This window comes from Panthera pardus, unplaced genomic scaffold (assembly GCF_024362965.1).
Source record: "Panthera pardus isolate Hobbes unplaced genomic scaffold, ASM2436296v1 HiC_scaffold_16, whole genome shotgun sequence".
Lineage (NCBI taxonomy): Eukaryota > Metazoa > Chordata > Mammalia > Carnivora > Felidae > Panthera > Panthera pardus.
This window is the reverse complement of record NW_026526721.1, coordinates 123,644,913-123,672,687: the sequence shown is the minus strand read 5'-3', so window position 1 is coordinate 123,672,687 and position 27,775 is coordinate 123,644,913. Positions and strand designations below refer to the sequence as shown.

Here is a 27,775-nt window from a genome sequence, read left to right as displayed (position 1 = left end):
ACTGCGAACTCTTGCTGCAGGACTAGTCAGCCTGTTCTCCAGGTTACAGACCTGGCTGAGCACAGCAGCACCTGGCATTTGGAGAACCCCCGTACGTGTTTGTTAATGACATTTTACCCTTGTATTCAGCAATTTCAAATCCCCACGAAGCGTCAGGCCCTACATCAGGCTCCAGAAATGCAGAGGTGGACGAAAGGAGATGCTCAAAGTTTAGTTAGGGAGATGGATATATGCTCTGAAATTCAGATACAGTATGATAGGCATAATCCGAGGATTTTGTGTAGGGCGCAGAAGGGGAAGAGAAGCATTACCTAAATCGGTTACTGAAGTCTTCCTACCTGGCTGCATTTTAGAATCTCCCGGGGAGCTTTGAAAACTTGGTGCTCAAGCCCCAGACCGCTTAAATCAGAATCTCCAGGGTGGCATTCAGGTGTCATAGTTTGTCGGTAGTCTCTCCCCAGGTGATTCCAATGTGCAGCCAATCTCAACTGCAAACCTAGAGAAATGGTTCTGAATGGTAGGAGTTCCCCAGCAATACAAAGGAAAGACAGAGAAAACTTCCTGTGCAAATTAAATAAGATAACTCCAAAGCACATTATTATAATGCTCAGGTTACAAGTGCACAGTAAACCTTATTATTATTTTTTGTCATTTAAACCTGGGCCCCTTCGGGACCGCTCATATCTGCTCTCGCTTAAAACCTAACTCCCAAAGCTTTTACAAATATAATGGAACTTACTGAGAGCTTTCTGACAAAACTGAGTAGTATGTTGCATCACTGGAGATGGGGAGGAGGAACGCCTTGACAAGTGTGCTAAAAAGCTGGGACTTTATCCAGGGGGTGATGGGAAACCATAGACAAGTTTTCAAAGAGGTAATAAAATGGAAATGTTTTTGTTTGGTTATCTTTAGGCCTAATTTTCATGCATCTTGAGACTATAGATAAAAACTGAAAGGCCAGTCGGTTGAGCATCAGATTCTTAATTTCAGCTCAGGTCATGATCCCAGGATGGTAGGATCGAGCCCTGTGTCAGGCTCCATGCGGAGCCTGCTTAAGATTCTCTCCCCACTCTTCCCCTTTCCCCCACCCGCGTGAACTCTCTCTCAAATTAAAAAAAAACAAACAAAACTTTGTTAACCTGTAGGAACAGCTCCACCATGTACAAACATGATCACAGCTTTTTTTCCCCACAAAATGAAATCACCTCAATATTCTATTCCCAAAATAATAAGTTCAGAATCTACAAATAGGTCCCTTACTACCATTTTCAAAAACTCATAGCGGGTTAAGTGATCCAAAAATTCCTAGTAGAAAATACAACTTCCACACACTTGAAGGGAAGGCTTGGAGTCTCATCTGCCCGATATAGTCGTTGCACGTTACAGCCACATGGTGTCGCTGTTTGACGATCTGTAGTTACCAGGTCTGTGGTGTTGCAGGTCCCACAGGGGCCAACAAGGATCTCCAACAGAAGGTATTAATCATAATGTGTCTCACAAGGAAGTCTCAGGGTCATAGCTTTTAGGGTACAATACTTTCAGGCCCATATTCACCCCTCTTCTAGGCAGCTGGGGCCATTATGAGTTTGAGCTCTGGGTCTGCTCCATGCAAACATGTTCTCACCCCTGCCACCCAACCCCTTTCCTTACCTGCCTATTCACACTAGCAATAGTTAATAAATAGATTTTCATCTTCAACCCTTGAAACAAAGTCCCACTGCTTGCCTTTTCCAAGACAATAGGGTGATTTTCCCATTCTTCTGAGTGTAGCTGCCTTAACTGTAGCCAGGAAACCAAATATCACAGGTCCATTGGGATCATTTTGGCCTCAGATAATAGAAAACCCAATTCAAACTGTTTACTTAAAAAATAAGGAAATTTATTATCTCACATAACAGAAGGTCCACAGGCAAAACAGACTTTAAGGCTGGTGAACTCAATGGTTCAACAAGTTATCAAGGACCCAATTGTTACCAGGCTCTCTGCCCTGCTGTAAACATGGTAGGTTTCAAATTCCTACTAAAGTGATTTTCCAGATGTCTACCAGGAGCAATCAGGACCCTATACTTTTTTTTTCCATCTATAATCTTTCCATCCAGTTTTTTTGAGTCAATTAGGTCTCACAGGCCCATACGCTGCTTCCCAATCAATATCTGTCTAGCAAATGTGAAGACGGAGTAAGCCTAGTTTCTGGAAGGGGAAAAGGGTTACCATAATTGGAATTGACATGGGTGGGTGGTCATTGAGTCACATAAATTGCAAGGTGGAGGTATGGCTATTTGAGTAAAACTGGCATCCTGTAAGGGTCAAGAGGACAATGGATGCTAGATGCATAATCACCAGTATCTTTTACAATCTTCAAAGCACAAGAAAGCTGATTACTCTCTATTTCCTAACAAGAGAGCCTCCTCTTCATTCCTCCTGGATTTTGTGTGTATCAAGTGGAAGGGAGGAAGCTCTACAGCACTGTCCTCCAAAGGAATTTCTTTATTACAACCATCAAGGCCTTTTCAGCACCTCTCTTTGCTAGAGAAGTAAAAGGCTCTGCACACAAGTTGTCTTAGCATTCTGCTGCATTGGTCTCAAGTTTTCTATGAGTCTTCATTGACCCACCAGAATGTTAATGGTTCTAAACACTCATTTAACATTTATTCACAAAAATGTATTTGGCACCCATTATGTGTCAGGGACTAATCTAGATGCTGAGTTTACAGTGGTGAGTGAACCAGATGTGATTCCTGCCCTCATGGTGTTCATGATCTAGTTGGGAAGAGAAATATGAAGGAAAAAAAAACGTCAAATAAACATTAATTATGATAAATCTATGAAGGAAGAGAACAGAGGTGTGTGGAGGAGCCTCTCTCAGGAAGTGACATTTAAGCTGAGATCCAAAGGCTATCTTCATTTCAGCTTACTGCTTTCCTCTGTGCTTTGTCTTCCCAGTATAAATTACAGCCTTCGTTAACAATTAAAACAGATCTTTTCATTTCGAAACTTCTAAACTGATTCTCAAATTTTCTCCTAAGCATAAAACTATCAAAGTTATTCCCATAACAAAGAGTATACCACATACGAATGGCATTTGGTGATGAATTCTTGAAGAGTCCTCAATTTACAAGTCTTGTAGACTTAGAATCCTTAATTACACTAATACATTTGTTTCTGCCTCTCCTATGAGAATTTGAACTCTGGGGACACGGATCATATCTTACCTTTTCCAACACCTAGCATAGTCCCTGGCACATAATAGATACTTAGTACAGTGTTGAGTGGCATTGTTAAATTTGAGTCGGTTTTATACAGGGGTCTTTCACCTTCAGGAGCCATTTTCCAATATGAAAGACCATAAGCAAACAGCTCAAACATATTAATAACAAATGCTCAAGAATCAATACAGATTAACAAGAGTTATATTAATTGAACCTTTAAAATGTATCAAGCTCTGGGCTAAACACTTTTATTTTCTAATTTCTTGACTCTTCACAGCAACCTTAACATAAGTACTGTTGTTATCTTCATTTTACAAATGACCAAATTGGAAAATAGGAATAAAAAAAAAAAAAAAAAAAAAAAAGACTTGCTAAGATGACACAGCTAGTATGTGGCAGAGCCAGGATCTGAAATCAGCTCCAAGGCCGACTCCATTAACCACTTTATCAACCACTTCTCTTGATGGGCATCTGCTCTACCATAAGATGGGTATGCATTTATTCCAATTCGAAGTTATTTCATCTGTGCATTAGTTATCTATTGGTACAGAACAAATTATCCCTAAACACAGCCCCTTAAAACAAAAACGTAATATCTTGACATGTCTGTGGCTCAGGAACACAGGGGGGCTTAGCTGGATGGTCTGGACAGAATCTTTCATGACGTTGCAGTCAACCTGTTAGCCTGGGTTGGTCGTCTCAAGGTTCAATTGGGGCCGAAGGATTCGCTTCCAAACTGACCCATGTGGTTACTGGCAGGGCTCAGTTTGTTCCTTACCAAGCGAGCCTCTCCACAGGCTGCCTGAGTATCCCCAAAACATGACAGCTTCCCACAGAGGGAGTGTCCAAGTGAATGTGTGAGCACCTAAGACAAAAGCTGAAGTCTTTTTTATAACCTAATCCAGGATGTCACATATCATCACTTCTGCTATATGCTGTTAATCACACAGACCAACTATAGTAAAACATAGTAGAGGACTATACAAGGATGTGAATACCAGGAAGTGAGGATCCTTGGGAGCCACCTTGGAAGCAACTTACCACAATCTGTTTCCTCATTTTTTGTGAGTGCCTCCTCCACTAGAATGTAAACTTCAAAATAACTTTTTATTTATTTATTTTTTAAAGATTTTATATTTAAGTAATCTCTACACTTAACATGGGGCTTGAACTCACAACCCCGAGATCAAGAGTTGCATGCTCCGCTGACTAAACCAGTCAGGCACCCCTCAAATGCCCTCAAATAATTTTTCAAAAGCAGGGCTCTATCATACCTAAGAACACTACTTATATAATTTTTTTATTTTTATACTAAAAAAATAATAATAGGGGCACCTGGATGGCTCAGTTGGTTAAGCATCCAACTCTTGATTTCAGTTGATGTCATAATTTCACGATTTGTGAGATCAAGCCCCACGTAGAGCTCTCCACCGACAGTGTGGAGTGTGCTTGGCATTCTCTATCTACCTCTCTGTCCCTCCCCCCATTCGTTCTCTCTCTCTCTCAATATAAGTAAACATTTACAAAATAATAATCATTTCTTTTCTGGTTTTCCAGAAAGCAAAATCTCAAAGGAGATGAAACAAAATTTTGAGCTGAACCCAAAGCTATGAGAGATACACATATCGAGAGGAGTGTTACCTATGCATACATCAGCACAGTCAGGAGCAAGTCAGGGGGAACTGAGCCCAAGATTCCTGCATTGACTAGGACTCTGGAAGCATGTTAAAGTGGGTCCAGATCAGTGGCTCTCCCGAGCTCCCAGATACAATTATCTCAAAATAAAATTTTTAAAAAATCACCAATAGACCTACACTAAAAGAACTTCTAAGTATGTACTTTAGAAAGAAGACAAGTGATCAAAGACAAGTCTGAGATGCAGGGATTGTTGAGAAAAAATGATAAACAGGTAGACAAATCTAAACAAACATCATGTAATACAGTATAATGATCATGAAGGCAAATCTGTGGGCTGAAAAAAAGGACAGACTAAAATGAAAATGGGGGCAGCCATTGGAGTTAGAATATTCCAAGGTCCTTGTGTTGTTTGTAAGAAGAGGTGGGATGTTTAGGCTTTGTTAAGTATGTAATGTAAAATTTCAAGGGTAGCCATTTGAAGAAGAGGAATAGAGCCAATGACTTCTAAGCCAGTAGACAGAAAAAGTGGAAAAAGAAAACAAAACCTAAGTCTACTTTTAAGAATGCAAGAAAGGAGGGGTTTTTGGGTGGTCAGTTGGTTAGGTGTCTGACTTCAGCTCAGGTCATGATCTCGCGGTTCATGAGTTTGAGCCTGTCAGCTCAGGTCATGATCTCACAGGTCATGAGTTGGAGCCTGTGTCGGGCTCTGTGCTGACAGCTCAGAGCCTGGAGCCTGCTTCTGATTTTGTGTCTCCCTTTCTCTCTGCACCTCCCCTACTCACACACTGTCTCTCTCTCTCAAAAATAAACATTAAACAATTTTTGAAAGAATGCAAGAAAGGAGAATAAAAAGCAGAACACAGGTGGGACAGTTAGAAAGCTAAAGATAAAATAGTAGAGACAAACCAAATACACTAGTAATAATAAATTGACAATATATAATTCAAAGTGGGATAGTTCAAAACACCCCTCTTCATTATTTTTAATAAATTTATACCCCCTCCACCCATTTCTCCCCCCATCAACCTCTGAAGACCACCAATCTGTTCTCTGTATCTATGAGCTTATTTTTGCTTTTCTTTTTAGATTCCACCTATAAGAGACATATACATTATTTGTCATTCTCTGTCTGACTTATTTCACTTAGCATAGTGTCCTTGAGGTCCATCCATGTTGTCACAAATGGCAGAATTTCCTTTTCTTTTTCAGGCTCAGAGCCTGGAGCCTGCTTCTGATTTTGTGTCTCCCTTTCTCTCTGCACCTCCCCTACTCACACACTGTCTCTCTCTCTCAAAAATAAACATTAAACACCTTTTCACCTGAATAATAATAATAGTGTGTGTGTGGCAGGGCGGATGTCTATACCCAGAAATGAAAGTGCTGGATCATAGCATAGTTCTATTTTTAATTTTTTCCCTTTTATTTTGATTTCTGTTCATACTGTGTAAAAAATTCAGGAAATCAGTCAAACGCATTAACAATTCCCTTTTCAGGGCGCCTGGTCAGTTATGCGTCCTACTCCTGATTTTGGCTTGGAGCAGGAACTCATGGTCCCTGAGACGGAGCCCTGCCTCAGGCTCTGCGCTGACAGCTCAGAGCCTACTTGGGATTCTCTCTCTCTTTCTCTCTGTCTCTCTCTGCCTCTTCCTCCCTCCCTCACACCCCCCCCCCAAATAAACAAACACTTATAAAAAAAAAATTCCCTGTTCAAATGGAGGCCCAATGAAAACATGGAGAATGGTGAATGAAAACATTTTTAGCTGCTCTCCTAAAATACATCACTGATGAGGTGTCTGGCTGGCTCAGTTGATAGAGCACATGATTCTTTCTTTTTCTTTCTTTCTTTCTTCCTTTCTTTCTTTCTTTTCATTTTAAAGTAGAGCATGTGATTCTTGATCTTGGGGTTGTAAGTTCAAGCCCTATGTTGGTATAAAGATTACTTAAAAATAAAATCTTTTTTCCCATCCCCTTGAGAGAGAGAGAGAGAGCAAACACAAAAGCAGGGGAGGGTCACAGGGAAAGGGAGAGAGGGACAGAGGAACAGAGGGAGGGAGAGAGACAGAGAGAGAGAGAGAGAGAGAGACAGAGTCCCAAGGAGGCTCCATGCCCAGCACAGAGCCCAATGTGGGGCTCCATCCCATGATGGTGAGGTTATATCCTGAGCCAAAATCAATAGTAGGATGCCTAACCAACTGAGCCACCCAGCCACCCCCAAAATAAGATCAAATTAATAGATTGAGAGTGAGAATAAGTCAAAAGCATGGGGTACCTGGTTGGCTCAGTCAGTAGGACATGTGACTCTTGATCTTGTGGTTGTGAGTTTGAGCCCCATGTTGGGCATAGAGATTAGTTTGCGGCAGGGGGAAGTAGAGTCGCAAGCAGAATCAGCTTGAATGAATACATTTATACTCAAGTTCAATACCTTTCACCGTGTTTTCTTCAGACTTTCTTTCCATAACAATCCTGTCTGGTAACAAGTGACTATTGCTACCTCTACTGTCCTGGGCCCCTGGGAATAAGTAGGTGGAAAATGTAGCCCAAACTGGTATGTTCCTTAATGCCAGTTATCTGAGAAATTCTACCCAAAGAGAAAAGAGGGGAACAAGCCAGCGGAGGAATCAGACGGCACTGCCTATTTGTGGTGCAGACTTGAGTGTACCTCATGAATGTATTCTGCAGCCCCTGGGCAGAGGAACTTCGCAGGCCTCTAAGGACAGGCCCAGATTTTTCTTCAAGCACAATCAACACTTTTCTATTAACAGGCCCTATTAACATGAACTTCTTGCATCCCACAGGCCTCATTCCACATGCCGGCCCTGCAACTGCTGAAGTGCTTTGGGTCTGTCTGTAATACAAGCACTGGACTATTGTGAAAATTAACAGACGACAATATATAAGGACATAGCAAGCATTCAACAAATTATACCTTTCTGATCATGTAGAGCATATCCAGATTTCTAAAGTTTTACCAGAAAATATGATCCTTCATTAAACAGTATCACTGAGCTGCTTCCCAACCAAGGTTTCCTGGTCCTAGCCCAACAACTCACTAAGGACTAAGAAAAAGTAATTAGGGAGGTGTCTTAGCCTTGTCCCATCCCTGAAAATTTCCACTCTGGGCCTTTTATCTGCCGCCCCTAACTCATTCTTTCAACATTTATTGAAAACTTTCTGTTCCAGACACTGATTTAGAAGAAAATTACAAATATGAAGAGTCTTTGTCTTAGAAGAGTTTTCAATACAAGGTAGCAAACAAGAAATCAGCGCTCACTAAGCAGAATCCTTGTAACATAATTTGCTTAAGAATTCAATCATTATGACTTTGCAGACTGATTAATCTATTAATACATTGTTTCCTATTGTCTCTCAACTTCCCTTTCACTCACACACTTGCTCAGCATCTTGCACTGTGCTGATGTGGGAGATGCAAGAGTGAGAGCCAAGCACCCATTGCCCCTGCCTTTAAGGACCTCAGTCTACTATTAAATTACACATTAAGCAACAATTACACAAATAATTACACACCCTGGCAGGGACTAAGGAGAATTCCAAGTGCTGCAAGTCTTCAGGGCCAAGTCAGTTTTCCTTAAGAAATGATATCTGAAGAGCAAGCTCAACAAGAAAGTGGAGGATAACTAAGGGAAAAAGCAGGGAGGAGTGCCCAGCAGAGGGAAGAGCATCCGCAGAGGCCCGCAGGGGCGGGGAGAAAGAGCTTGCATCATCTGAAAATCTACACGGGGCCTCATGCCCGCTTAAAGAGTTTGGGTCCTTATGGAAGCGGCCAGAGCCATAAACAGAGGTCAAAGAACGAAGGCCATAATCAGATTTACCTGCCTGGTGGCTTCAGAGAAGACACAGGTTCTGTTTTGGCCACCAGGTTATGCCCGGCGTCCAGCCTTGCGCTGGCTATCAGTGGGGCTTACCAACCTCGGCTGGCGGGACGACTGGACGCGGTGCAGGACTTAAGGTTTGGAGCGGGGAAGGGCGGGGAGGGGTGCCCGTGCAGAGAGCGCTAAGACGTCCTCTGAGGCAGCGGGCGGGGCTGGGTCTGCGGTGCGCGGGGGCGGGTGGCGGCCTGCGCTGGGCACCTCCGGGGACCTGAAGCGCCAGAGAGTCGGCGCGCACGGGACTGGCGGCTGCCGAGCTTTCAGCTTACGCGGAGGAGGCGCCCGGTTCTCGGCGAAGGGAACAAGCCTACGCGGCCTAAGTGGCAGAGCCCGAACCCGCGCGTTGTGGGTCCACGACGCAGAGCCTCCCGCGGTCCACGGCGGCCAGGTGAGCCCCGCGGCGCAGGTGAGACGGCCCCCAGAAGCCTCTGCGCTGGAGCGCGGCGGCGACGGCGGCGGCCATCTCGAGGCGGCAGCGGCGGGCGCTGCTAGCGGTGGGCGGTGTTTACGCGGACCGTGAGACGCCGCGGGTGAGGCCTCAGGCGGTGCTGGGGTGTTCCGGGCGTGTCGCGTCTGCAGGGCCGAGGGCAGAGGCGGGACCGAGCGGCAGGCCGAGGGTCTCCCCTGCCCGGCCAGGCCCTGCGACCTTAGGATAATACACTTCCAGCCGCTTTTTCCATGGACGCACAAGCAGACCGTATTTGTGCAGACCCTAGATCGTGAGGTGCCGTAACATCCTTGGCCAAAGGATGCATTACGGGCAGCTACCCGTGGCTTCGCGTATTTTCCTGCGTCCTTTGTATTGGCCGCACTGGACTGCGTTCGTGTGCGCCAGGCTGACCGCCGCATCCATCCCCGGGGCCTGGCCCGGGCTGTACGTGCAGTTTGTTGAGTGACCGGACTGTGATTTACTTCGTGGATGCCGCGCCGCGCCCCGCTCCCCCGCTGTCGGTGAACTTGCAGGTGGTTTTCAGTTTGTAGCTATTACAGTAAGCAGTTCGTTGAGCCCCCTGGTTCACGAAGCTTCCTGGCTTTTCTGGAGGTCCCAGGGCTTCACAAGGTTCTGGGCGTACAGTGTCAACACCTACTTGTTGAAAAGTGACCTCCCTTGTGGCTGGCCTTACCTAGAGCTTTTGCTGAAAAGGGAACTATGAATGTGTTAGTAATTTAAAACTGACTTGGGTTTAGCTTGGACATACTATTACAGTACCCAGTACACTTAAGACCCAATTTAAGGCAAAATTCAATCTGGGTTTAGATGAACAGTGGAAACATCTTAATGTTTGAAGCATACTCTGAAACATGACTGTTGGATTGCTAGGGAAGAGACTTTAAAAGATACGCTGATGTCTAGATACTTAAGTTTTCTTTGAAGACGTAAAAAGTGTTGAGTGAGTGACATCATCTTCATCAGTGAAAAAAATGGAATTTGTTTTTCCATCCTTTTCATTTACATTTTTATTTATTTTTTTTTTAATTTTTTTTTTTTCAACGTTTTTTATTTATTTTTGGGACAGAGAGAGACAGAGCATGAACAGGGGAGGGGCAGAGAGAGAGGGAGACACAGAATCGGAAACAGGCTCCAGGCTCCGAGCCATCAGCCCAGAGCCCGACGCGGGGCTCGAACTCACGGACCGCGAGATTGTGACCTGGCTGAAGTCGGACGCTTAACCGACTGCGCCACCCAGGCGCCCCTTCAGTTACATTTTTAAAGTTTTGTTATTAAATAGAGGGAATTTTCTTTGTAATGATCATTTTCCAGTTTGGTCACATGATCCTGAAAATTAAGTGTATGTATAAGAGTTTATTTTTTAAAACTTAAAAAAAATTTTTTTTTTTTTTTTTTTTTTTGAGAGAGAGAGACAGAACGGCGGAGGGGCAGAGACAGAGGGAGGCACAGAATCTGAAGCAGGCTCCAGGCTCTGAGCTGTCAGCACAGAGCTGGATGTAGGGCTTGAACTTACAAACTGTGAGATCACGACCTGAGCCGAAGTCGGACACTTAACCGACTGAGTCAATCAGGTGCCCCATTCTCTCAGGTTTTAAAGCCAAGTCTCGGGGCACCTGGGTGGCTCAGTCGGTTAAGCGGCCGACTTCGGCTCAAGTCATGATCTCGCGGTCTGTGAGTTCGAGCCCGACGCTGTGCTGACAGCTCAGAGCCTGGAGCCTGTTTCAGATTCTGTGTCTCCCTCTCTCTCTGACCCTCCCCTGTTCATGCTCTGTCTCTCCCTGTCTCAAAAATAAATAAAAACGTTAAAAAAAATAAAAATAAAGCCAAGTCTCTTCTCTCTCCTTACCCACTTAGCAGGCCAGTATCCTTTCTCTGTGGGCCCATTCTGTCCTTCACTGCTTCCCTTTTCAAGGACACTCCTATGGTTCTGTTGTAGTCATCTTTTGGTCTCTCTAGAGCCCCTCACTCTGAGCTTAGTGTCCAGCTGAGTGCCTGGCACATAAGTGACTGATAACTATCAGCAAGGTGAATGAATTTAGAATATGACATGTGTTTATTAAGTCCAGTTTGTAACTTAGAGATGTGTGACAGATATTTATCATTATTCAAATGAGTAATGGAGATATTGGGAACAAGGACAGTTGTGATCATCTTTCAGTTATAGATATAATCACATTTCAAGAAACACTACCAGAATGGCACCTAGGTCTTTTTTTTTTTTAACAATTTAGTTGAAGTATCATTCACATACCATACAATTCACCCATTTAAGGTATACAGTGTCTTTTTGTATATTACACTATTAATTTTTTTAAGTAGCGGCAAAATACATATGACATAAAATTTGCCATTTTAGCCATCTTTTTCTTTTAAATGTTTATTTTTGAGAGAGTGAGAGAGTAGGGTAGGGGCAGAGAGAAAGGGGGACAGAGGATCTGAAGCGGGCTCTGTACTGACAGCAGAGAGCCTGATGCGGGGCTCTTGAACCATGAGATCGTGACCTGAGCTGGAGTTGGGTGCTTAGCCAACAGCCACCCAGGTGCCCCAGCCATTTTAACCATCCTTAAGGGTACAATTCAGTGGCATTAAGCACATTCACAATTTGGTGCAACCATCACTATTTCCAAAACTTTTTAGCACCTTAGATAGATGCTCCATAAATAAATGAATGTATAAATAAATGTTGATAGTTTAGGGGAAAACTTCAAAAAATAAATGTGATTTTGATTTCTCACTTCCCTTCTAATTTGTTGTGTTGTCTTTTATACTTCTATGTGAAAAGTTATTGTAATTAAGTTAGTACTATGCCTTTATGTTAGTGTGATAATATTAAAGTCCCTTGTCATGGAAAAACTGGGCAATTCTTTCAAGTTTGAATGCTGAATTACTGAGCTTTATAAGGTCTTTAAAAGTTATAAAGCAAAATTTGAATGATATCCCTAAGCCCACTCTGATGTGCAAAGGATGGCTTATCCAAGTTTATATTCTGTTTGCTTCCTCTATTGCTATGTATTCTCTTTGCTTTTATAGGTGCAGGATACCCTCCACTTTCATAGGAGATATCCTAGGGCTTCTAGAAAGACTAGAAAATTTCACAAATTGTTAAGGTGCTACCAAAAAAAAAAAAAAAAAAAAGATTTATTCTAGCTACAAAGGGTTTTGAAGTTTTGTCTAATTTTTATTCTAAAATTTGCATGTTTTCTTTGCCTGTTGGAGTGCTTTTATCAGTACTAATTTCTTCTTTGACATCCTTTTAAAAAGTTTGTGGGTTCTGACTGTTTCCAGCTAAAGAAGTTGGGCAATCTCCCATTTTTAACAAGGAGGGAGCACCCTTGGGCAACTATAGGAAAAAGGCTAGGCCAGAGTAGATTTTGGAAGCAAAAAATAGTTGAGCCTATTTTTTGGTAGGTTTGGCCAGGGGTACAGGCTGTTAATCTCAAATCTCCAAATGTGGAGGGTTTCCTATGCATGTGTGAATATGTGTGCTTTTGATTTTAGTAAAATTTAATTAGTATTATAGCCCAGTTAATTCTGGGGTATTTGCATTGGAGTACTGGGCTCTAATTCTGGCTCAGGCCCTACTAGTGACCTGAGCAAACCACATAACTTTTGTGGATTCATTATTGGCACTAGTAAATTAAGTGGGGTCGAGTAAGTGGATAAATTAAGTTTGCTGTTGGGAAACAGCACTAGCATATCCTTGGCTGCTACCTGCAAACTTGTCATTTCTTTGAAGTTCTCTAAAAAAATTTTTTTAAATTTATTATATTTTTTATTAAGTAAGCTCTATACCCAATGTGAGGCTTGAACTTACGACCCCGAGATCAAGAGTTGCATGGTCTACTGGCTGAGCTAACCATGTGCCCCCCCCAAATTTTTAAGTTATATATTCTGACATAATGTGTATTCTAAAATTTAATATTATGATTGCATTTAAATTTGTTACCACCCTGTAACATTGATGCTTCCTGAGATGCATTCTGTGTATCCTGGAGTTTTATGTATTCCCTGACCTACACCTCACACCCTTGGGGCTTCTTATACCTTGATTTGAGGAGCACAGGACCCAGAGGACCTCTAGGTCTCTTGCAGCTCTGATGTGGTATAATATTTGGAATAAACTAGAGTTTATTCTCTAGTTTTAGGAAATTATACATTTATAACAGGGAAAAATATGATTGGCCAATGTGCATGACTTAATTTCTTTTCCTGAAATTGGAGGTTGCAATTCTATTGTATGTAAAAGCTGGTTTCATCAGAAACTGCATGCAATTTAAGAAATGGATTGCAAACTTAGAAAAAACCCTTTGCAGATGTTATCTTTGTTGCTCTCAATCTTTCTTTGCTGCAATTCTGCTTTTTTCTTTCCTGGCTGCTAATTGGATTAAAGGCTATTTTGCCAACCATGGCATCTGGAGATGACAGTCCTATCTTTGAAGATGACGAAAGGTAAATGTCTTGCATGGCAGTAAAACTAGCTTTTGAAATTTTCAATCACTCAAGAGTTATTTATCCAGGCTACTTTTGTTAAGCACACATTTTGTAAAGTTGCAGAATGCTTCGTTTTGCTTTTCTGTGATTTAGAGCAAGGGCAGTAAACACTTGGCATGTAGGTGGCTGCCACCAACATGGCACGTCTTTTCCCGTAGGGCCTGCTATAAGGTCTCCAAACCCATCTTAGCACAGAGTTCCTGGAAATCACTTCAAAATGACAAAAAATCCATTTACCATTTCTGATTTAGAGCACACAAAAGACATTAGAGTGAATAAGGAGTAAGATGTAGTTAAAAGAACAGGCTCAAATATATTTTATGTATGTCTTATATAACATGTCATTCACACAGGACTCGTATAGGATGAATGTTATATATTTTATATTAACATATTAATATCAAACATATGTACTTAATTTGTGCCAGAAACTTATAACAAAACAGAATCCTTTATTTTTTAAATAAGATTACTATAGTAAGGACAAGAATTACCATTTTCCATTTTTTTCTCTCTTATTATAGGACATTTCTTCTATGACTTTTATTTTTCTTAGTATAATGAATTAGAGCCCTTTTTGTTGAAATGAATCCTAATTGGTTTAAGTATGAAATGTTTGGAGAGTTTTTGTTTTGGAGTGAATGGATCTGAGGAAGAAAAACCAGAATTAAATACTGTGCTTTCTAAATGGGGGTGCAGGGGAGAAGTAGAGACTTTTTACTGACCTTTCCAAGCATTATTCTGTAGCCAAGCTTAGAATACTATCCTGGATAAACTGATCGGCTCTTAATCCTATTAATATTAAGGTGACTTTGTTTGGAATTATCCGACTACATACCCATATATAGTAGTTTCATCTTAAAGGAAGAGTGCACAAGAGGGAGAAGATAGTTATATGTACTGTGAGTAGAATTTCTCAGTTACTATCACTTTAATATTTTCTAATTTTATGGGTTAAAAAATCTGATATTTTTACCTGGAAAGATAAATTACTGTTTTTGGTCTATTATAATTGCTTCCTTTTATTCCCTTAGCCCTCCTTATAGCCTGGAAAAAATGACGGATCTCGTAGCCGTTTGGGATGTTGCTTTAAGTGACAGAGTCCATAAGATTGAATTTGAACATGGGACCACATCAGGCAAACGAGTGGTATATGTAGATGGGAAGGTAGGGAAAAAATGCTTGATTTTGTTAATATAGATTCTTCATGTATGAATTCAGGGCTTTTCTCTTACAGTGGTTATCTTTATATTTTGGCCTGTATCATTTTGCTGGACAAAGCAAACTATTTATAGTTACAGAATCCATAGACTATATAACATTTACTACAAGTGCTTTTATTTTGTAAAATATTTGGATCATGAAAGAATAAAATTATACCTATATAGCACTGCTGTTTACTCACTTTAATTATACCATTTCTTGGGGCGCCTGGCTCAGTCAGTTATGCATATGACTCAATTTCGGCTCAGGTCATGATCTCATGGTTTGTGAGTTCAAGCCCCTCATCAGGCTCCTTGCTGACAGCACAGAGCCTGCTTGGGATTCTTTCTCTCCTTCTCTCTCTACCCCTCCCCCACACTCACTTGCTCTCTCTCTCAAAATAAATAAACTTAAAATTTTTTAAATTATAGCATTTCTATAAATATTAAATTTTCTTCCATTTGTGTGTTTTCAACTTTTATATTTTATTGCTTAGGAAGAGATAAGAAAAGAATGGATGTTCAAATTAGTGGGCAAAGAAACCTTCTGCGTTGGAGCTGCAAAGACAAAAGCAACGATAAATATAGATGCTATCAGTGGATTTGCATATGAATATACTCTGGAAATTAATGGGAAGAGTCTTAAGAAGTATATGGAGAACAGGTCAAAAACCACCAATACTTGGGTATTACATTTGGATGGTGAGGACTTTAGAGTCGTTTTGGGTGAGTGCTGTTTCTGCAGAATTCATTGGCTTTTTATGATGGTTGTTAATTAGTCCCTCTGTGAGAGCTTTGAATAGACAGAGTGTAAGGGTAGGTATATTTTTCTTTTTTTTTTTATTGTTTGTTTATTTTCAAGAGAGAGAGAGAGAGTGGGTACACTAGTTGGGGGGAGGGGCAGGAGAGGGAAACACAGAATTGGAAGCAGGCTCCAGGCTCAGAGCTGTCAGTACAGAGGCCAATGTGGGGCTTGAACTCATGAACCATGAGATCATGACTCAAACCAAAGTCAGACCCTCAACTGACTGAGCCACCCAGACGCCCCATCGTAGGTGTATTTTTGATGTGTCCTGTGTGAATGAAGTATTCATTTAATTGATATGTGAGAACCAGATTTTATAGTGACAGTTTTGAGGATGATAAACAGGTTAAAAAAAAGAGAGAAATATTGATGTAGACATTTGCTATTTATTATTGATATTTCTAGTATTTAAAATTATTATATTTGTCTTTAAAAGGATGTGTAAAGACAGTTGGAGGGGCACCTGGGTGGCTCAGTTGGTTAAGCGTCCAGCTTCAGCTCAGGTCATGATCTCATGGTTCATGAGTTTAAGCCCCACGTCGGGCTCTCTGCTGATAGGTTGGAGCCTGGAGCCTGCTTCCAATTCTGTCTCTCTCTCTCTCAAAAATAAATAAACATTAAAAAAAAAAAAGACTGTTGGAAATCTAAGATTGATTAGTAACCAGGGACTTTTTCTCTAGGTAGCAATAGGTTTAGTACTGCAACAGATCAAAATTGTCAAAGTCCAGATAAAGTAGATTAAAAAATAAAAAGTAGTAAGCCATTGATCTTTAAACTAAGTTTTTTTGTTACAGATTGCCATCTGTGTTGTTTCTACCAGGCCTACAAAACTTAAGAGACACATATTTACCAGTTACTATCTTTTCTCTCTTCTGGTACTCCAAGTATTTCCTGCTTCTCAAATCATTAAGACCATTTGGATCATCTCATTAATTCATTGATTCACTTATTTAGATGATATCGAGTACCTACGAAATACCAGTTAGCATATCAGTCACTGAGGATACATAGATGAAGAGATGTTGTCCATACCTGTAAAGATTCTGCAGTCTAGTCAAATGCTAGAAAATACCTTTTTATTTTTTTTAAGTTTATTTATTTACTTTTGAGTGAGGGGGAAGGGGCAGAGAGAGAGGGAGAGAGAATCCCAAGCAGGCTCTGAGTTGTTAGGGAAAAGCCCATGCAAGGCTTGAATTCACAAATGGTGAGGTCGTGACCTGAGCCAGAATCAAGAGTCAGATGCCTAACCGACTGAACCACCCAGGCACCCCTACAAATACCGTTTTATAAACATTTTTTTAAGAATGAAAAATGTTGCTGGGGCGCCTGGGTGGCTCAGTCGGTAAAGCGTCCGACTTCGGTTCAGGTCATGATCTCATGGCTCGGGCTCTGTGCTGACAGCTCAGAGCCTGGAGCCTGCTTTGGATTCTGTGTCTCCCTCTCTCTCTGCCCCTCCTCCTGCTCATGCTGTGTGTGTGTATCTCTCTCTCTCAAAAATAAATATTCAAAAAAAGTAAAAAAAAAAATAGAATGAAAAATGTTGGAGCTCCTGACTGGCTCAGGATTTTGAGTATGATCTCGGGGTTGTGAGTTTGAACCCCATGTTGGTATAGAGACTACTTAAAAATAAAATCTTAAAAAAGAATGAAAAATGTTTGGAGCACTGGCTGGAAGTACATGGATTTCGTGGATTGCATTTCTGTGATGTTTCTCTGTTTCTTTTTCCTTTTCTTTAAAAAATATATATTTTTAAATGTTTTATTTTTGGGGCACCTGGGTGGCTCGGTCGGTTAAGCGTCCGACTTCGGCTCAGGTCATGATCTCACAGTCCATGAGTTCGAGCCCCGCGTCGGGCTCTGTGCTGTCCGCTCGGAGCCTGGAGCCTGTTTCAGATTCTGTGTCTCCCTCTCTCTCTGCCCCTCCCCTGTTCATGCTCTGTCTCTCTCTGTCTCAAAAATAAATAAACGTTTAAAAATAAAAAAATAAAAAAATAAAAAAGTTTTATTTTTAAGTAATCTCTGTACCCAGTGTGGGGCTCAAACTTACAACCCTGAGATCAGGAGTCGCATGCTCTACCAACTGGGCCAGCCAGGCACCTGCATTTCTCTAATATTTCCTATACATTGGTAGTTGACTGAAGAATTGGTCAGATTTAGCTTTGATTTTTTTTTTCTGGCAACACTACTTTATAATTTCGTTATATCAAGAGGCACATGTTGTTTCGTTATATCAAGAGGCACATGTTTGTTTTTTTTTTATGTTGCCAACCTTTAATACCTAATGTTTGTAGCCATTAATTCATTAGCAGTTGCCAAATGGTGATATTCTGGAATATTTCTAAAATAAGAAACTTCCTGTCATCTGTCTGGTTGCACAGAGTTACAATTTGTATAACAAATGCAGAATAACACTTGTTTTGCCTTTACCAGTTTTCAAAATACTGAATTGGAACATATTCTCCTCTAAAGGTGATTGTTTAGGGTTTTTTGGTCGTTATTAACTCATGGATTTAAACAATTTGATGTGTGTCACAACATATTGAAGTTATTATCCTTATTGACCCTCAGATTGTCCCAGTTTTGGCCAATGGTGTATTGTTTAGATTTACTCCTGAGTCCTTTTGACACATCCTTGGTAGACATTGAAAGCTTCCTTGCAGTCTGGTATGACAAGATGTCTTAGGCTCATTTGAACATTTTCTACTCAGACATGAAATCACCCCTTTTTCCAAAATGCCCTGGTTTCTAGTAGAGGCAAATGGTATTTCAGGAGCATAATCTGGGCATACGATAAAGATGCTCATTATTTTTAGGAAAGCCGCAGGCAGGCAGAGGGAAGAGGCTCCAAGACGCACATGCTCCAGGACCTCCTATGACTCACTGAATCCACTTGTGAGCAGCAATGACTGAATACTTTATCAGATAGATATGTTCTTTTTTTTAACATACATACTTGAATAGGTGCTATACTCATATGATTCAGAAATAATAATGATGGGAAAAGATACATGCAGAAATTTCTTTCCACCCCTATTCCCATCCACCCTGTTTCCTCAATAAAGATAAGCTTTTTTTTTTTTTTTTAATAATGAGCCCTTCCAGTGTTTCATTATTCAGAGTCAAGCAAATACAAATATTTTACTACTGCCTTATTTCATAAAAGCCTCTTGCTTTATTGACTTATTTGTATATTTGGAGGATCCTCTTCTACTAGCACATGAAGAACTTTCTCATACTTTTTTTTATAGCTGCAGAGTAAGTCTCAGTAGTCAGTAAAAAAGTTTATTTAACTTATCCCTGACAGATGGGCGTTTGGGCTATTTCTAACCTGCTGCTGTTAGAAGCAGTGTTGGATGAATAGCTTTGTTCACCTGCCTCTTGGAATTTGGTTCACATATCCCTTTAGCATAAAATCCCAGAAGTGGGAAAGTAGGGTCGCTGGGTCCAACATCACTGCCCTTGTTTGAGGAGATGGTGCCCGGTTGTCCCTCCTGGTGCTTCTACTGGTTTGTGCTCCCAAGTACCCATTTCCCCACAGGTTCTCCAGCTGAGCATGGTGTCAGATTTTGTTATTTTTTTTGATATTCTGCTGCATGAAACGTGGTATTTCAGTGTTGTTCATATTTGCCTTTTTCAAAATTAAGTGAAGTTGAGCATCTTTTCATGTTTGAGGTCCTTTTGTGTTTCTTTTCTGATAATGCATCTTCGTGTCCTTTGACCCATTTTCTTTGGGGCTGTTGGTCTTTTTCTCAAGATTAGACTTTTGTCTGTGCTGTGAGCTTCACTTCATTTTTCCCAGTTTGTCATCTATTGTATGAGTTTGCTTATGTGTGTACATGGTTTTTTAAACCATGCAGAAATATTCTTTTATGTAGTCAGATTTATCCCATTTTTCTTTTATGGTTTCTGGATTAGCAGGTTTCTTCAGAGGTACATTAATAATAGCTTTAGAAGGAATCTGCATGCAAGCACATGTCCAGCAAGCACACTAAATAAAATTCCAGTTTTCACCACCGCCATGCTTATTTTAGCACTGTGCTCTCTGATCAGCTGTTGGGTCAAGCTGCGTTTCCCTGCAGCTGCGGCTGGTGATGCCTTCCGCTCAGGAGGCCACTAGGGCAACATCTGCCCACATCTTTTGGGCCCCTCTGCCTCTGTCTCCCTTTAGCCCAGCTCAAAGGCCTCCCTCCACTCTCTGAGGCTCCCATCTCAAGGTGTGGGGAGAAAAGGATCCCTGTTAGACTGTGTTCCTGGAGTAGATGGCCTGTCACAATTAAGCCCCTGACTGGCACCTCAGCCTTGACCCCCAGGCAAGTTTTTGCCTCCTGGGCATCCCGCGCACACGGGTCATGATTCTTTCCAGCCTTCGTTATAACACCTACAGGTCATCTTCTGGCTGCTTAATGACTGCAGTCTTCTCTCCTGCCACCTGCCAGCACACTAATATTTACAAGCAGGCCTGGGGAATCTTCCCCCAAAACGCACATATATTGTGCACACGCGCACACATATACATGCCTCCCGAAGTGAGCTCTGGCAGCTTAACCAACAGCCAAGCTTATCATGGCAGCACTTGGCTCCATACCCAGTGCATACCCAGTAGCACCGTACCCAGCACAGCCACCAGGTATACCTGTGTTGTTGGTTTTTTATGATCCAATAATTTTCCCCAAAGTGAAACTATCGCAAAAAATGAAGAGAGATTCTTGTGCTATCCAGTAGGAAATTAAAGGCTAAATTTCTAAGCCTGACGTGCTGTCCAGCCTGTGTGAACCTCGTGGCAGCCTTTCTTGGTGGCCTTTGTGTGCCATCATCCAGGTGGCTCAGTGTGACAGGGGAGTCATCTGGTCACGATGACAGTCCATATGAAAAGTTCCTTCCTCACATTCATTTCTGTGCATCCTCTTAAATACTGACGTTTGTGCTGCGGTGTTTATTTTGTTTGACAAGGCTTCATCCATTTGTGCTGAGACCATGATTTTCTCTTAAAAGAGTGTTTTGTTTCATTTTTGTTTTGTCTGTGAACCGAGAGTAAACATAGTGTCTTCAAATTTAGGAGAATTTGAAAGCCATGAGTACATTTCAAAATCTAGTATATCAAACTTTTCTTAAAATAATGAAGAGTTAACTTTGAGTCATAGAGTATAATTTTTTTTAATTTGTTACTTTTACAGAAAAAGACACTATGGACGTATGGTGTAATGGTAAAAGAATGGAGACAGCAGTAAGTTGACCCTCTGATTACTTTTAGCACCATGAGTATAGTTGCCATTGAAATGTTGCTGCATTTCCTAATTGTGGAGATTGATAATTAACCAAGGTCATCTCGATTAAGAACAAGAAAGATGAAGTACCCTTGACTCCAAATTCTGAAGACCTTTCCCAGACAGCGCCTGGGGACAGGAAGGGCATGGAAACACCTTATGTTGCGAGCTGGCATCAGCTCTCACCAGCTGGCACCTTTCCTCGCCTGGACCAGACTCTGTCCTAAAAAGCATCCACACATCAAAAACTGCCCCCCCCACCCCACAAAGTTTGGCCTCCTCCTGTGTTTTTCCAAGTTCAGGTGGGGCTCTATACCTCCACTTCTCAAATCTGCATGCATAGGAATCACCTGGGATCTTGTTAAATGCAAACTGTGACACTTCCCTTGGTGCTGCCAATGCTGCTTGTCGGCCCATGGGTCACACTTTGAATAGGAAGGCTTTACATATACCATACTCAAAGCAGATAGTACTTCTCTAGAAGAAAAGTTTTTGAAAAAGAAGTGCTGCACACAGTGTCGGATGACACAAAGGCAGAGAGGAAAGGGCACTGTCGCAAACCCGAGAAGACAAGTGGAATTTGTAGACCAGCAGTGCCAGGAGGGTACACTGCTCATTGAGGCCAAGCACGACATCCCCGTCAGACCCCAGAGTGTTGGGCCCCTGCCGTCAGCTGCTTGCATTGTTATGTGGGATGGATATTGGGATGAATTCGGTGAGAATGAAGTAATAGCGGTGTGCACAGCACAGGGAGCCAGTGGAGACAGAGGAGACCAGCATGGAAAGCACAGAGTGTGGGACTGGGAGCTCACGTCCCTGGGTGGACATTCCGGAGGGCTGTGGGGTCTGCTGGCCAGCAGGGGGCGCTATCCCTTGTACCCACCTTTCATGCTAGCTCAGACGTGGACTTCTGGGCTAGAGGTGACAAGACTCTGCTGTTGTTATGTTTTAGCTAGTTGCACATTGTAGTTGCTGCCATTGTCTCCTTGTCTGTTGTCGGGATAGGAAGGTGGGGAGAGGTGCTTGGAAGGCAGGAGGTCCGGGATGAATTTATTCAACAGGCTACCGAAGACCTGCTGGGTCTTGTGGCTGTCTGCTTCTGAGGAAGTGCCCACGCCAGAAATCAGAAGTTACAAAGATAAATGCTTCTCTCTTTCTTACTCCTGGTATGAATTCTTGAAGGGATATTTAACCAGGGCTCACTCAACGATCCCCAGAGCTTGAGCCACTCACTCTCCAAGTTAAATCCACTGTTAGAGACTTCTTTTATTCAGAGAGGCTTGGTGAGCACTTCAGTGTTTCACGGCCCCTTGTGGAATCCATTAACGTAGATCAGGCACCTGCTGTGTACCCAATGCCACACCTGGTGGTTCTTGCTGTTTTTTCTTTCCTACCCTGGAATTCTCTAGATGCTCAGTCAGCGGTTTTTAATCCCCTTCCCTCCCACCCTCAAGGAATTCTCCAGTGCAGATGTAAAGAGAACATTGTTTTGTGGTGTTAAGAATGTGGTCTGTGGTCGTAAATAAGAATTTAATGATAATGTTTATCCACAATGTCTTTGTTCTTCAGTTATTAACAGGGAAGCACAAGTGTTTGGACAATAGCCCTTTACAACCCAGTTGCTTCCTTATTGTAACTACAACCTAATTTGCAGTGTGGTGTTGGCAGCTCTGTATCTGGGCAGCCTTCCCCAGCACAGTGCACACCTGAGCTAGTTTATTTTCTCCTTTTTCTTTTCATCTCAAAGCCTCATGACCAAGATTATGTATCTGTGAGATTGTGCCCCCGCAAGGTGTCAGTACACCTCCCATAAAGAGCCATTGGCCAGAATCTTCTCAGAGCTCAGAAAAAGCTCTACCCAGTGCATCCCATGCTTTCATTGGTTGGATAATATCAGCTACGGGACCTTGTTCTGTCCACTTTGGCTGCCAGGAAGCCCATAGCCAAGTTTTAAGTCTGCTTGTCATTTCTTTGCTGTCTGGCAGAATTCATATTTATCCTCCAAGCCTCCTGTTCCTTCCTTCTCTGTACTACTTGGCCCCGATCTTTTTACTCTAGATGTTCAGTAGAAATACAATATGAGGCACAGATACGAGTTTCTTGTATAACTTTTCTAGCAGCCACACTAAAAAGTCTTAAGATGAAATTCATCTTAATAATATATTTGGTTTAAATCAGTATATCCAAAATATTATCATTTAACATTTAATCAACATAAAAAGTTTTTAGAGTTATTTTACATTCTCTGTTTCATTCTCAGTCTTCCAAACTCAGTGTATAGTTTACGTTTAAATAGCACGTTGCATTTCAGAGTCCCCACATCTCACGTGCTCAGTTGCCACCTGTGGCCGGTGGCTACTGTGTCTGGAAGAACGGGTCTAGACTCGGTAGTATTTCCTTTTATGTGACCTGTGTGTTTTACAGTAAATCACCTTACATTCTGAGGAATCAGATTTTCAGAGTGGGTAAGAACATCCCATCCCTTCCTGAAGGGGGCCCTCAGCAACTATTTCACCACTCTGTGCCTCCACCTCCTCACCTCTGCAGTGTGGATAGTAATACTACTTCTAGGACTATAGTAATAGTACTTCTAGTCTATAGACAGGGCTATGCGAGGACACCCTGAAATAATGCATGCGAGCTGTTCTTGATATAGAACAAGTAACTTGGTATAAAGTATGTGTTTGCTATCATGTTTGTCATTTTTACTTTTAAAAATAGTTGATACTGTCTACATAGAACATGTTATAGTCACCTAGTCACGCGGTGTAAGGGTTTTTTTTTCCCCTGAAACATAAGATTCTATAATCTTGAGGGGTACAGGTAAGACATTTTCGGTTCATAGCAGAGATGTAAAAGCATCTAGCAATACAAGGTTCTAACTTTAATTTTCCAAAGTTTAACATTTAGCTGATAGATACTTCATTATACTACGCTTTTAGATGGTGTTAATGCTCTAGACGAAGATAAATGTTACTGGAACACTAATTCCTCCTTCTTTTGTTGGCCTAGGGTGAGTTTGTAGATGACGGGACTGAAACTCACTTCAGTGTTGGGAACCATGACTGTTACATAAAGGCTGTCAGTAGTGGGAATCGGAAAGAAGGGATTATCCATAGTCTCATTGTGGATGATAGAGAAATTCCGGAGATTCTTGAATGACTTCATGATGGTGCATTTTAATCTTAAGAAGTAAAGATCAAGACTTTTAAATTAGTGTGGTAATTAAGTATGTTCAAGATGTACTTTTTAGTACACTTAGTCTCCCAACTGTTTAGTTTTTAGTTACTTAAAACGGTAATATTCCAAGGGTCAAAAAAAAATTATGTACAATCATAAAAATTGCAATTTATTTTGTAAATAATGTAAAGTGTTTTAAAGCCAAATGGACCAAAGATATGGACCAAAATCACTAATGTTTTACAAGAGGAACTTTAACTATAATAAACACTATAAAATAAAATGGGTGCTGCTTGATTTGTGTTTCTAAAAATGGATGTCTTTGTATATTTTTAACCTATGCAGATAGTCTCTTTAGTTTAAAGCAGTTGGTACATAATGACATGATTAGTTTAACTGGAGAAAATGAGAAACATTTTCTATCTGGAAACTTAATGTCAAGTCGTGTCACACAAGAATTTAATTAAAAATGGGTTTCTGGAAATGTAGTCATTTTGTTTAATCAGCACAGTAGGGACAAATTAACAAGAGAAAGAAAACAAACTTCTTTACACCAGCCTGCCTCACTTGCATCCTCAGGCAGTATTTACTAAAGTCAGAGTTGCTGGGACACCTGGGTGGCTCATCAGTTGAGTGTCTAACTCTTCACCTCAGATCACGATCTCATGATTCATGAGATCGAGCCCCACGTTGGGCTCCGCACTGACAGTGCAGAGTCTGCTTGGGATTCTCTCTTTCTTCCTATCTCTGCCCCTCCCCCTGCTTGCATGTGATCCCTCTCTCTCTGTCTCAAAATAAATACATAAATATTTAAAAAAAAAAAAAAAAAGCTGCATATGGTGTGGGGAGATAGCAACAGCGGGAAGCAGGCCCACCCAAGCACACTCAGACTGCCTCGTCAGGACAGTGAGTGCTTGAGAATTCATTCAGTACTCTTATGGTCTTTCAAGGCAGGATATAGTTTAATAGTAGGACCCTTCATTGCAGTATCTCCTGTCTATTCTCACATGGTAATCCTCTGTGAGAGGAGGGATTGATTCTCCGTTTTCTACACTTGCTCTGTCTGATATGGGAGCCATTAGTCATGTGGCTATTTAAGTAAAATTACATACAATTAAAAATTCAAGTCCTTTATTACACTAGCCACATTTCAAGTGCTCAATAGTCACCTGGGGCTAGGGGCAGCCATATTGGACAGTGTAGATACAGAACATATCCATCATCCTACCATATTCTGTGGGGACAGTACTGGCTGGCCTGGATACATTGTCTCAAGTCTAGTGAGTTCCTCACTAGTGGCGCCGGCAGGATGTAAACCCAGGTTTTTCCTGACCCTGAAGCCCATCCCTTTCTATCTCCCTGCCACTAACCTATTTCTAAGAGATTTGGGGCAGAACAGAGGCACAACCAGGTTCAAGTACCAGGAACAGGAACTAAGGGGAGAACAGAGAGAGGGAAGGTGCTGGCTCCACCAGGTCTGGGGTAGGCAGGCGACATGCTAGGTGGCAGAGCAAGCGTATTAAAATTAGCCTTTGACTATTTGCTTCCTCTAACTTTTTTTTCAAGTCTTCACAACTGGCAGGTCACTATACTACCTTCACAGAAATGATCCCCTGTTCTCCACCCCCACTTTGCATCACAGCCACTGGAAAACTAGGAGAGGAACTAAGAGAGACTCTTCCAAGGCTTCTTCAACTCACATTTGGGTTTGCTTTCAAGTGTTTGGGTATTTTCTTTTAAATAATGGGCTTCTTTTAATGGCCGTATTTTATCTGGTACCAAAACAAATGTTTTATTTATTTATTAGAGAGAGAGGGCGCAAGTGAGTGAGGGGCAGAGAGACAGACAGCAGTGGGGGTCATGCACACTCGAAGCAGGGCTCCAACTCACGAACCTTGAGATATGACTTGAGGCGAAGTGAGATGATTAACCGACTGAGCTGCCCAGGCGCCCCCAAAAACAAATGTTTTAGACTTAAGTCCAAAAGCAAAGCAAATGTTGAGGTGCCTGGGTGGCTCAGTCAGTTGAGCGTCCAACTCTTGATTTGGGCTCAGGTCATGATCTCACAGTTCATGGGTTTGAGTCCTGCGTCGGGCTCCGTGCTGAGCCTTATTCAGCGCAGAGCCTTATTTGGGATCCTCTCTCTCTGCCCCTCCTCATTTGCTGTCTCTCTCTCTCTCAAAATAAATAAACAAACTTAAAAAAAAAAGCAAAGCAAGTGTTTTTAGGCACCTTGTGTTGAACTCTAGTTATTAGAGGTCAAAACCTGTTTTCAGTGTGCATCATGTCCCACATCGAATACTTGGGCATACAGTTTGATTTAATCTTTGTGGAAATCAAACCTGGGGACAGGGTTTTGCCTTTGACTTGGTGAACCGATGTTCTGTGTTGTTCATTTGAAGCAGCATGGTAATATAACAGTGCAGCCTGGATTTGAAGTTAGGCACAGGTCAGGTTCCTGAGCCTCAGTCTCTTCATCTTAAAGATAAGAGGCTATTTGTTTTGTTGTTTTAGTTGTTGAATGAGGTATTTCAGATGTGCAACATATAGAAAATAATATAACAGACAGTTGTATTATTTAACTGGGTTATACCATTTACCCAGTTTAGTAACTAAAGCATTACATTGCAACTGAATTGCCATGTACCTTCCCAATTCCCAGTCCTCTGCCTTGCCCAGATAATCACTGCCATAATTTTCTTTTTTTTAATTTTTAACGTTTATTTATTTTTGAGAGAGACAAAGTGTGAGCAGGAGAGGGGCAGAGAGAGAGGGAGACACAGAATCTAAAGCAGGCTCCCGGCCCTGAGCTGTTAGCACAGAGCCTGACGTGGGGGCTCAAACTCACAAACTGTGAGACATGACCTGAGCTGAAGTCAGATGCTTAGCTGACTCAACCACCAGGTGCCCCTGCCATAATTTTTAAAAAAGATTTTAAAGTAATCTCTACACCCAACGTGGGGCTTGAACTTACAACCCCGAGATCGAGTCACATGCTCTACTGACTGAGCCAGCCAGGCACTCCTCACTGTTGTAATTTTGATGTTTGTCATTCTCATGCAAGTCTATATTCCTTTCCTGTATAAACATATATCCCTAAACAGTACACAGTACTATTTAAAATTTTAAATATCCTCTTCATGTATCCTTCCTGCAACATGCTTTTTTTCCCACTCAACATTGTTTTTGAGATTTATCTAAGTTGACATGTGCAACTCAAGTTTCTTTTCACTCTTGCATTCAACCATACGAATTTAGTCATCCACTCACCTCAGTAGTTTTCAGATGATCAGTAATACCATCAGCGCTCTAATGAACATCTCTGTGTATGTCCCTTGAGGATATGCTTAAGAGTTTCTCTTGGGCCTTGCTATTTAAAGTGTGTCATTGAACTAGCAGCAACGACATCATCTAGGAGCTTGTTAGGAGTTAAGAATCTCCCGTCCTTCCCCAGGCCTACTCAGAGTCTGTGTTTTAATAAGCCCCCGTGGTGATCTATATGTACGTCAAAGATTGAGAAGCACTGCCCTTAATACACTCAGAAGTAGGATTGCTAAATCAAAAGTAGGTGTATCTTCAGTATCACTAGATATTTGCCAAATTGTTCTCATAGGTGGTTGTGCCATTATAAATTTTGACCAGAAGTTCT

The 27,775-nt window shown here is 41.6% G+C and overlaps 2 protein-coding genes across 9 annotated transcripts in view; one reads left to right on the top strand and one right to left on the bottom strand.

The window, feature by feature from the left end:
- CEP70 (centrosomal protein 70) overlaps window positions 1-8,789 on the bottom strand; it is a 79,300-nt gene extending 70,511 nt beyond the window's left edge. The window contains exons 1-2 of one of the 2 annotated variants that reach the window (XM_053903777.1): window positions 8,678-8,788; window positions 1,333-1,463 (exon numbers count right to left, since the gene is read on the bottom strand). The gene's annotated coding sequence lies outside the window, so the exon portion shown is untranslated. Of the gene's footprint in view, window positions 1-1,332; window positions 1,464-8,677 lie in introns of both variants that reach the window. The other variant, XM_053903776.1, reaches the window with a different exon arrangement.
- On the top strand, window positions 8,709-24,336 carry FAIM (Fas apoptotic inhibitory molecule). 7 transcript variants are annotated; one of them, XM_019437782.2, is made up of 6 exons: window positions 8,709-8,814; window positions 13,576-13,634; window positions 14,711-14,843; window positions 15,376-15,604; window positions 20,857-20,906; window positions 23,959-24,336. In XM_019437782.2, exons 1-6 carry the CDS (start codon window positions 8,728-8,730, stop codon window positions 24,106-24,108), a joined length of 708 nt encoding a protein of 235 aa, XP_019293327.2. In that variant the 5' UTR covers window positions 8,709-8,727; the 3' UTR covers window positions 24,109-24,336. The 7 variants fall into 7 exon arrangements, with proteins under 7 accessions (XP_019293327.2, XP_019293390.2, XP_019293373.2 ...); XM_019437792.2 differs by lacking the exon at window positions 8,709-8,814 and adding an exon at window positions 8,959-9,122; XM_019437802.2 differs by lacking the exon at window positions 8,709-8,814 and adding an exon at window positions 9,271-9,697.
- The last annotated feature ends 3,439 nt before the right edge of the window (window positions 24,337-27,775 follow it).